This window comes from Galeopterus variegatus, unplaced genomic scaffold, assembly GCF_000696425.1.
Source record: "Galeopterus variegatus unplaced genomic scaffold, G_variegatus-3.0.2 Scaffold9482, whole genome shotgun sequence".
Classification (NCBI taxonomy): domain Eukaryota; kingdom Metazoa; phylum Chordata; class Mammalia; order Dermoptera; family Cynocephalidae; genus Galeopterus; species Galeopterus variegatus.
This window is the reverse complement of record NW_007735593.1, coordinates 63,338-74,701: the sequence shown is the minus strand read 5'-3', so window position 1 is coordinate 74,701 and position 11,364 is coordinate 63,338. Positions and strand designations below refer to the sequence as shown.

The 11,364-nt window shown below is 37.6% G+C and overlaps 1 protein-coding gene across 1 annotated transcript in view; it reads left to right on the top strand.

Annotated features, from left to right (window-relative positions):
* Positions 1 to 8,110: 8,110 nt before the first annotated feature.
* PTPRQ (protein tyrosine phosphatase, receptor type, Q) overlaps positions 8,111 to 11,364 on the top strand; it is a gene marked incomplete at its 3' end in the record, with an annotated part of 63,451 nt that continues 60,197 nt past the window's right edge. Inside the window, exons 1-2 of the mRNA XM_008593659.1 lie at positions 8,111 to 8,282; positions 10,417 to 10,563. Coding sequence (XP_008591881.1) covers positions 8,111 to 8,282; positions 10,417 to 10,563 — 319 coding nt within the window. The remainder of the gene's footprint in view (positions 8,283 to 10,416; positions 10,564 to 11,364) is intronic.

Below are 11,364 nucleotides of genomic sequence, written 5' to 3'. Positions count from 1 at the left end.
GCATAATTAGCCAGTGACCAATTTGTTCCCAAATTTTTATGTTAAGGCTTCCTTCCTTGAGGTATCAAGGACATGGTTGTTTAATATCCACTAACAGTTTTACAAGCTCCCATTCAGTTACTTACAGCCTGCTGCTTTAAGGAGACATTGGAGTTGTAATGTATGTTCAGTCTCCCCTTTCATTAATGAATTATCCATATTTTAAAAGTAAAGAAAACGAAAAAATATCTCTGGGGTTGCAAAAGACCTAACTTTGACCTGCCGCAGGCATGCAGTCACTAATCAGAAGCCACCTGTGATTCCCCTACCGGGATGCAATGCATCTCCCTTATTAGGGACTCCCTTGCCAGGATGAATCGGATGTCCTGTTCCTCTCCAATGCTTGGCAGGTCAGTCTCTAGTCTGTGGAGAACGTCCTCACACAGGGCACCATTTTGATGCTTTGTGTTGCTTTGCCCCCAAGGGATTTGTCACCCCACTTCCCCTGGGTGATGGAGATGCAAAGGATTACTCAAAGCCCATCTCTTCTGAGCAGTGAGAATCCCTGAAGTGTTTAACTTCCCTGGGAATGCTCCAGCGAGAGCCAACCCTTCCTCAAAAAATTAACACTGAATTGGTGTTCTCTTCCTGCATTTATTTTCCAGACCATGAAGTTACAGGAAGAGACATAGGTGGGGTTATAGTTTAACAGTATAGGCTGGTAACTTTAGTGAAACAAGCCAGATGACATTCCAGTAGACAATTAAGTGGTCCTATCAACAACAGTTTGATCTTAGCTAACATTCCTTCTTAACAGCAGTTTCTCAGTATCTTTACATAACAATCAGTAACTAGTCTGTCCTTGAGCCAGCAACCTTGCTGTGCCACAAATCTTTATCTCATACCAGAGACTTATAGCCTGAGGAAGATTTCCAGTTGTCCACAAGGTCAATATTTGAAACTGCAAGATTTTGAAAAACCAGGCCCTGTGAAGTATGTATGCTTTTTAGTATATTCCACACATGAGTAGCCTTTATCTGTCATTTCTAAGTAACTTATGCTCCTAAAATTTAAAATATGTGTAGTTCCTAAAAAATTATAATCCTCTCCTACCTGCCCCCACCCCCAAACACACATATACACAGACACATCTTTCCTATCTGATATTATTTTTCAAGAGTTGGATAAAGTATTCATTCATTTGTGAGGCTGACTGATAAATCTCATTTAGAAAGTATTGCATTTAGCAACATGGAAATCATTAGTGATCTTGACAAAAGCTGTGAAGTACGTGGGGTAAATGCTTGATTGGAATGGGTTTAAGAGAGAATGGGAAAAAAGCATTGGAACAGTGGATATAGAGATTCTTGAGTTTTGCTGCAAAGTGAAGCAGTGAATGGAAGTGTGGAGTCAGAGTGGGGGTAAGCAAAGGTAACAGATTTCATTTCAGTAGAAACAAATAAAGCACGTTTGGTGCTGGGAATAAGGAGGGAAAAGGAAAAATTAATGATATTGCAAAAGTGAGAATTACTGAAAAGTGTCTATATAGTCTGAAGGTGAGATCTTATGCTCAAATGTAGGGACTGGTTTGAGGTAAGAATGTAGATAGTTTGTCCATAGTAACAAGTTATAAGGCAGAGGATAGGGGTAGAGATGCTACATAGTTGTGTTGGTGGGAGTCTGTGGCAGATATTTTCTGATTGATTTAATTCATTCAGTGTAATGGGAAGCAAGATCCTAGTTGGGAATGAAGATGGGCAGAAGGTGCTAGAGGACTATGTAGGGAAGAGAAACTATAAAACAATGATCTAGAAGTAGAGGGCGATTGGATTACTGGACTACAGAAGTTGAGTAAGATGCCAGGCACCATGTAGGGCTCATTTGAAGTGAGATTATGAATAAAGTGTCATAAATAGAGTAGTTTTGAGCTTTTCTCCAGCTCACTTCGATAAGAGAAGGGCAAGAGAAGAGTAGGCTTACTTAAAGCAGTGATTATAATTGATGATAACATTGAGGTTGGATAAGGAGTGTTTTATTATGTTTGGTCAGAGACCAAACAAAATAAAACAGGAAATAAAATAAAATAAAATAGGTGATAAGATCAATGGGCTGGAGGTCCCAGTGGACGTAAAGAATTGTCAGTTCAGGATTTTAGAGCAAGCGAATAGAAGATAGAAAAGAGTGGTCAGAGAGAGTTGCATGAAATTGAGAATACAGATGATATGCAATTATTGTTAATAGCGATGTCTAAGTTATGATCTTGAGGGAATAGGAGATAGGGTGGAGAACTAGATTATTTATGGAGAGGTCAGAGTGATTTGAGGATTATTTATCAAGATGTTAAAATCACCACAAGTTAAGACTGCAGTGTTGAATCAAGAGCTAAACCATCGAGAATGAGAGTGACTCTGGGATTAGTAGAGCACTACAACTGTGAAAGTTGTCAGAATCAAAATACAGTCACTTGCGTTAAGAAAAAAAAATGTGGGTTTGATTTGCATTTCCCTGATGCTTAGTGATGTTAAGCATTTTTTTATGTGTCTGTTGGCCATTTGTATATCTTCCTTTGAGAAAAGCCTATTCAGCTCCTTTGCCCATTTTTTAATTGGATTTTTTTTTTTACTATTAAGTTGTTTGAGTTCTTTGTATATTCTGAATATTAATCCCTTGTGGGATGCAGAGTTTGAACATATTTTATCCCATTCTGTGAGTTGTCTTTTTGGTCTGTTAACTGTTTGTTTTGCTATAATCCCATTTGTTTATTTTTCCTTCTGTTGCCTGTACTCTGGGGATTATATTCATTGTCTTTGCCTAGTCTTACTTCCTGAAGTATTTCCCCTATGTTTTCATATAGTAATTGTATAGTTTTGGGTCTTATACATAAGTCTTTAACCTATTTGTTTTGATTTTGGTATTTGGTGAGATGTACAGATCTAGTTTTATTTTTCTTTTCTTTTTCTTTTTTTTTTTCCTTTTTTTTGTCTTTTTTCGTGTCCGGCAACGGACTGCAACCCTCAGTGTCGCACCCGTACCGGACCGGGACCGGCAACGGGATTGGCAACGGGATCGCAACCCTCGGTGCTGCGCCCGCCCCTCGCTCAGCCAGTGAGTGGGAACCGGTCTGTATGTGGGATCCGAACCCTCGGCGGGAGCGCCACCGCGCTCCCAAGTGGCGCACTGTAGCAGTGCTCCACCGGGCCGGCCCCTAGTTTTATTTTTCTACATATGGATATCCAGTTTTCCCAGCACCACTTATTGAAGAGGCAGTCCTTTCCCCAATGTAAGCTTCTGTTGCCCTTGTCAAATATCAGTTGGCTATAAGTTTGTGGGTTGATTTCTGGGTTCTGTATTCTGTTCCATTGGCCCGAGTGTCTGTTTTTATACCAGTACCATGCTATTTTGTTTACTATAGCATTGTAGTATAATTTAAAGTCATGTAGTGTTATGCCTCTCGCTTTATTTTATTTTACTTTTTGCTTGGGATTGCTTTGGTTATTTGGAATATTTTGTTGTTTCATATGAATGTTAGGATTGTTTTTTCTATTTCCGTGAAGAATGTCATTGGTATTTTGATGGGATTGCATTAAATCTGTAGATCACTTTGGGTTGTATGGACATTTTTCACAATGTTAATTCTTTCAGTCCAAGAAAATGAAATATCTTTTTATCTTTTTGTGTCCTCTTTAATTTCTTTCAGCAGTGATGTGTAGTTCTCATTGTAGAGATCTTTCACCTCCTTGGTTAAATCCTTTACTAGGTATTTTATTTGGGGGGGACTACTGTAAATGGGCTAGCTTTCTTGATTTCTTTTTCTGCTAGTTCATTATTGGAGTATGTATTAGTCCATTTTTGCTGCTTATAACAAAATACCTGAAACTGGGTAATTTATTAAAAAAATGAAATCTATTGCTTACAGTTTCTGAGGCTGGGAAGTCCAAAGTCCATCTGGCGGCAACAGTGACCCAGTGGTCTCACATTGCCAGATGGTAGAAGCAGAGAGAGCAGAGAGAGAAGGAGAGACATACTCTCTTCTTTTAAAGGCCTCAGAACCGTGTCCCTGACCACCATTTTTAATCCATTTACTACTGCATGGTCCTACAATCTAATCACCTCTTCAAGGCTCCACCTTTTAATTACCATAATAGTATTTCACACCCTCTTAACAGTCACAGTGGGGGCCAAGTTTCTAATACATAGAACTTGGTGGACACAATTCCAGTTCCAGTGAGTTTGGGAGAGACATAATTCAGTCCACTACAGAATATGAAACCTCAACTGATATTTGTGTGTTGATTTTGTATCCTGCAACAGGGACAATTTTACCTCATCTTTTCCAGTCTGGAAGTCCTTTATTTCTTTCTCTTGCCAGATCTCTCTGGCTAGTACTTCTAATAGTCTGTTAAATAGGAGTGGTGAGAATGAGCATCCTTGCCTCATTCCCATCCTTAGGCATGGCTTTTATTGTGTTGAGATACTTTCTTTCTATACATAATTTGCTGAGAATCTTTATCATAGAGGGATGTTGAGTTTTGTCAAATGCTTTTCCTGCATCTATTGAGATTATCATATGATTTTGTCCTTGATTTTGTTGATGTGATGTATCACATTTTTTTGACTTGTGTATGTTGAAACTTGCATCCCTGGGATGAATCCCACTTAATCATGGTGTGTATAATTTTTTGATATGTTGCTGTATTCTGTTTGTTAATTTTTTTGTGGATTTTTGTAGCTATGTTCATCAAAAATACTGGCCTGTAGTTTTCTTTTGTTGTATCTTTGTCTCATTTTGGTATTAGGGTGATGCTGGCTTCAAAGAATGAGTTTGGGAGACCAGGCTCTGTTTCAGTTTTTTGGAATAGTTTGAAGAGAATTGGTATTAACTCTTCTTTAAATGTTTGGTAGAATTCAGCAGTAAAGCCATTCAGCCCTGGGCTTTTCTTTGTTGGGAGACTACTCATTATTGCTTCTATCTCATTGCCTGTTACTGGTCTGTTCAGATTTTCTATTTCTTCTTGTTTCAGTAGTTTGTATGTGTTCAGAATTTGTCCATTTCCTCCAGGTTTTCAAATTTGTTGGTGTATAATTGTTTTTAATAGTCTCTACTGATTCTTCTTGTTTCTATAGTATCAGTTGTGATGTCTGCTTTTTCATTTTTAAGTTTTGTTATTTGGATCTTCTCTCTTCTTTTTTTAGTTAGCCTAGCTAATGGTTTGTCTATTTTATTTATCTTCTCAAAAAAACAACTTTTTGTTTCGTTGATCTTTTGTATTGTTTTTGGCCTCCATTTCATTTAATTCTGCTTGAATCTTAATTATTTATTACTGTACACTAATTTTAGGATTGGATTGTTATTGTTTTTCTAGTTCTTTGAGATATAGCATTAGGTTGTTTATTTGAAATCTTTTTATTCTTTTGATGTAAGTGTTTATTGCAACAAACTTCTCTCTTAGTACTGCTTTTGCAGTGTCCCACAGGTTTTGGTATGATGTGTCATTATTTTCATTAGTTTGAGAAATTTTTATTTCCTGTTTAATTTCTTGTACCCATATGTCATTCAGGAGCATGTTGTTTAATTTCCATGTGTTTGCATAGTTTCCAGAGTTTTGCTTGTTATTAACTTCTAGTTTTAATCCATTGTGATCTGAGAAGATACTTGAAATAATTTCAATTTTTTAAAAATTTGTTGAGGCTTCATTTGTGATCTTTCTTGAGGAATGTTCCATGTGCTGATGAGAAGAATATATATTCTGTGGTTGTTGGATGAAATGTTCTGTAGATATCTGCCAATTCCAATTGGTCTTAAGTGTGTTTAAATCCTGTGTTTCTCTGTTGATTTGTTGCTGAGATGATCTGTTTAATGTTGATAGAGGGGTGTTTAGGTCCCCAATTATTATCATATTTGGGTCTATCTCTTTCCTTAGAGATATGTCTGGGTGCTTTGATGTTGGGTGCATATATATTTTTGATTTTTTTATGTCATCTTGCTGGATAGATTCCTTTATCATTATATAGTGGCCTTCCTTGTCTCTTTTTATAGTTTTTCATTTAAAGCCTATTTTATCTGATATAAGAATAGCTATTCCTGTTCATTTTTGATTTCCACTTGTGTGGTATATCATTGTTTATCCCTTCACTCTTACCCTGTGTGTGTCTTTACAGGTGAAGTGAGTCTCTTATAGACAGCATAGAGTTGGGTCTAGCTTATTAATCCAATCAGCTTGTATGGGTTTTTCGAGGGGAGAATTTAATCTATTTACATTTCGATTATTACCGAAAGGTATTGTCTTATTTCTGGCACTTTATTTTCATTTGGATGTTTTAAGTATCTTTTTTTTCTTTCTTTTCCTTTTACTGTTTGATTCAGTGTTTGTCAGTTTTTGGAGGTGGTAAGATACAGTTTTTTTCACATTCTCATTTGCATTTTTAATCTACCAGTGGGTTTTGTTCTTTCTTGTGTACTTATAGTGGTTAACTATTGTGTTTTAGATTCCAGATGCAGGACTCCCTTGTAGATTTCTTGTAGGGATGGTTATATGGGGGTGAACTCTTGTAGTTTTTTGTTTGTCTGGGAATTACACTATTTCTCTTTTGTTTCTGAAGAATAATCTTGCTTGATATAGTATTCTTGGCTGGCAGTCTTTGTTTTTTTTTTCTTTTAGTGTTTTGAATATATCATCCCATTCTTTTCTGGCCTGTAAAGTTTCTGTTGAGAAGTCTGCTGTTTGTCTTATGGAGACTTCCTTACAGGTGACTTGACATTTTCCTCTTGATGTTTTTAGGGTTTTCTCTTTGTCTTTGATTTTTGACAGTTTGACTATTATGCACCTTGGAGAGGACCTTTTTGGATCGAATCTGTTTCAGGATCTTTGACCCTCCTGAATCTGAAGGTCCGTGTGTCTCCCTACACCTGGGTAGTTTTCTGCTATTATTTCTTTGAATATGTTTTCAGTGCCTTTCCTTTCTCATCCTCTTCAGGAATACCTGTGTTTCAGATGTTTGTACACTCAATGTTGTCTGCTATCTCACTTACATTTTATTTATTTTTAAAAATTCTTTTTCTTTTTTTTTTGTCCACTTATTTCAAAGACACTGTCTTCAAGATCAGAGATTTTTTTCTTCTGCCTACTCTAGCCTGCTGCTTAAGCTCTCTGTTGTGTTTTTATTTCATTGAGTTTCCTTCAGTTCCATGAGTTCCGCTACATTTTTTGTTAAAGTATTAATCTCCTTTTAATTTCCTCCTTCATACACTGGATAGTTTTGTTCAGTTCACTGTGTTGTCTAACTGCATCTTCTTGTATCTCATTGAGTTTCCTTAAGATTTTTTACTCAGATTTCCCTTTCAGTTATTTCAAGGGTTTCCTGCTCTATGGGGTCTGGTACTTGAGAATTATTATACTCCTTTAGTGGACTCATATTTCTAGTGTCTCTGGGTTGAGGTCTGGTCATCTGGAAGAGCAGTTGCTTCTTCTATTGCTCTTTTTCCCTGGACTCCATTCGTTACCCTTCTTGTGTCAATGCAGTTGAGTGGCCAGTGGTCTGCCTGCACAGCAGCAGTGGCTGCTGTAGTTGCTGCTGTGGTAGCGTGCTGCCCTTGGGGTAACAGTGGTCGTGGAGGTGGCTTTGGCATGCCACTTGCATGGTAGTGGTGGCTCCAGCAGCAGCAGCAGTGGGCTACCTGCATGATCATGGTGGGTGCCTGGTATTGCTGGTGTGGTGATGACTACAGCAGTGACAGTTGCAGCAGTCCCTGACTTGGCTGTAGCATTCATAGTGGTGGCCTGTGCAGCTATGATGTCTGCAGTGACAGCAGGGTTACCTGACAGCAGTGGCAGTGGTATCAGTGGCTGCAACTGCCTTCCTGGCATCTGTAGTGTCCTGTGGCAGTGGGGCCAGTGGAGGCAACAGTGGCTACAACTGCCTCCCTTGTGTTTGTGGTGTCCACAGCAACAGTGGGATTACCTTCTGGAGGTGGCAGGGGTCCTGGGGTCTTCAACTGCTTCCCTCACATCTGCGGTATCCTTGGCAGTATCCTCAGCAGCAATGGCGTTATCTTGTGGTGGCAGCAGTGGTGCCAGTGGCTGCAGCCATCTTCCTTGAGTCTGCAATGTCATTGGTGGCAGGGGGTTGCCTCATGGGGGTGAGAGCATCACTGGTGGCAGTAACTCCCTCCCTCACATCTGCAGTGTCCTTGGCAGCAGTGGGTTACTTCATGGCAGTGGCAGCAGCACCAGTGGCTGCAGCTGTCTCCCTCACAGCTTCGGTGTCTTTGGCAGCAGTGGGGTTAACTCATAGAGGCAGCAATGGTGATAGTAGTTGCACCCGTCTCCCTCATGTCTGCAGAGTCCATTGCTACAGTGACAGGCAACCTACAGGACTCTGCTCCGTGGGGAGCTGCTCTGTGATAGGTGGTGGTTCTGGGACTGGACAATGGCTCTGGTGACTGTGGCAGCAGTGGAGGTGTGCCCATTTCTATCTTTTGTTGGAGGAATGCACCCTGGGCACCTATAGTTTTCCATCTTCCGAAGTCCTCCAAATAATAGACATTCTAACTGTAGTGAGATGACATCTCATTATGGCTTTAATTTATATTTGTCTGGCGATTAGTGATGTTGAGCATTTTTTCATGTGCCTGTTGGCCATCTGCATGTCTTCTTTAGAGAACTGGCTGTTCAGGACCTTCACTCATTTTGTAATTGGGTTATTTGGTTTTTTGCTGTTGAGTCATTTTAGTTCCTTATGTATTGTGGATATTAGCCCCTTTTCTGATGTGTAGTTGTCAAACACTTTCTCCTATTCTGTAGGTTGTCTCTTTACTTTGTTGACAGTGTCCCTTGCTGTGCAGAAACTTTTTATTTTGATGTAGTCTCATTCAGGTATTTTTGCTTTAGTTGCCTATTCCCATTTTGTGTAGAATTTCTCCTATGTTTTCTTCTAGTAGATTCGCAGTTTGGGGACTTAAATTTAGGTCTTTGATCCATCTTGACTTGATTTTTGTGTATGGTGAAAGATATGGGTCTAGTTTTAATCTTCTGCATGTGGATATCCAGTTTTTGCAGAACCATTTGTTGAAAAGGCTGTCCTTTCCCCATTCTGTATTTTTAGCACGTTTGTTGAAAACCAGTTGGCTCTAAGTACATGGGTTTATTTCAGGGCTCTATTCTATTCCATTGGCCAATTTGTCTGTTTTTATGCCAGTACCATGTTTTTTGATTACTATAACTTTATAGTATAATTTAAAGTGAGGAAATGAGGTACCTCCAACTTTGTTCTTTTTGTTCAAGATTGCTTTTGCTATGTGGGTTCTTTTGTGGTTCCATACAAATTTTAAGATCATTTTTTCTATTTTTGTGAAGAATGTCATTGGTATTTTGATAGGGATTGCATTGAATGTGTAGATTGCTTTGGGTAATATAGACATTTTGATGATGTTAATTCTTCTGACCCATAACATGGGATATCTTTCCATTTATTTGTATCCTCTTAATTTTTTTTCACCACTGTTTTATAATTTACATTGTAAAGATATTTTACCTCTTTGATAAGTTTATTCATAAATATTTCATATTTTTTTGGTAGCTATTGTGAATGGGATTCCTTTCTTGATTTCTTCTTTGGCTATTTCATTGTTGGCATATAGGAAGGCTGCTGATTTTTGTGTGTTGATTTTGTATCCTGCTACTTTTGTATCCTGTTGATTTTGTATCCAAATTAGCTATTGAAGGAATGTACCTCAACACAATAAAAGCCGTGTATGACAAACCCACAACCAATATCATACTGAATGGACAAAAATTGGAGTCTGTTCTCTCAGATCTGGAGCAAGACAAGGACACCCACTTTCCCACCTTTTATTCAGAATTGTACTAGACTGCCACCTTTTGAGGTGGCTTGCAGGGGATTAGAAGCAATGTTCCTAGAGGAGAGCCAGGTTTCAGGTAGAGCAAGAAGGTGAAGGAAATATTCAGAGGTAAAGTTGGGGATTTAAGAAAATTTGCTGATAGACTAAGGAATTTTGTTCAGTAGCTAAAGTAGAAATATTTTCTAAATATATCTTCTTATAAAAGATAATGAAAATATTGAGCATTTAAATTGAATTAATTTGAGTGTAAAATACTGTCACTATCTTTATGTTGATAAAATGTGATGTTTCCTTTTAAATATGTTAAAAATAACATGGTAGTTCAATAGAGCTTTACGATTTAAAGAAAGTATTTTTAAACATGGGAAGTTTTTATGTTCTTTCCATTGTTTTAATTATGTTAGCATCAATGCACTACTAAGCTAAATGTTTAAAATATATTTGCTTTTAATACTATAATAACAAATTTGAGTGCATAGGTTAACACTTTATCATTGTTTGTGGCTCTATGCTTAAATATGAGAATGCTTAAAAAACTTAATAAAAAATAATCTGTATGTGTTTTCTGCTTTTTGCAGGACAGATTTTGGATAATAGCACAAAAGACCTTAAGTTTGCATTCACTAACCTAACACCATTTACAATGTATGATGTCTATGTTGCGGCTGAAACCAGCGCAGGAATTGGACCTAAATTAAATCTTTCAATATTCACTCCTCCAGATGGTAAGAACATCGCCTTTAGAGAGTTAATGAGATATTTTTGGCATGCTTGTGAATTTTATTGAATTGGTAAAACATATTAGAAGCAATTTGGTTTATATTTACTTAATTCATATTATTTCCTTATTAAATTCATTCTGGACATGTGTTCTTTAGAATATCAAGCCCATAGCATACTTCATAATAAAAGAGATCCAAGATCGAGCAAATTAGGAAATAATATATACTTATGAGTCTGTTGTAGATTCACAATGAGTTTTGGCAAAACTTCAAGAAGTCATAAAGTAAACAAACACATTTAACATTATTTAACCACAGTGTTTAATGTGCAGTATTTTTTTTTCTCACAAAACTAGTGTTCCTAGGAATCCTTGTATTCCCGATGCCTATAAAAAATGTTCCTAGGGGCCGGCCTGTGGCTCACTCGGTAGAGTGCGGTGTTGATAACACCAAGGCCATGGGTTCGGGTGTTCCTAGGAATCCTTGTATTCCCGATGCCTATAAAAAATATGTTTATAATCAAAAGGGTATTTTATGTAACTGAGGATTCCTGGTGGATGCATAACACAAATTTACCAGCATTTACTAAAATAATGAAAAAAAAAAGTTTGTCCTCGAGAAACTTTCTTATACGTATTTATTAAACATCATCATCAAACAAACAAACAAAAAACTAGTGTTCCTAGGAATCCTTGTATTCCCGATGCCTATAAAAAATATGTTTATAATCAAAAGGGTATTTCATGTAACTGAGGATTCCTGGTGGATGCATAACACAAATTTACCAGCATTTACTAAAATAAT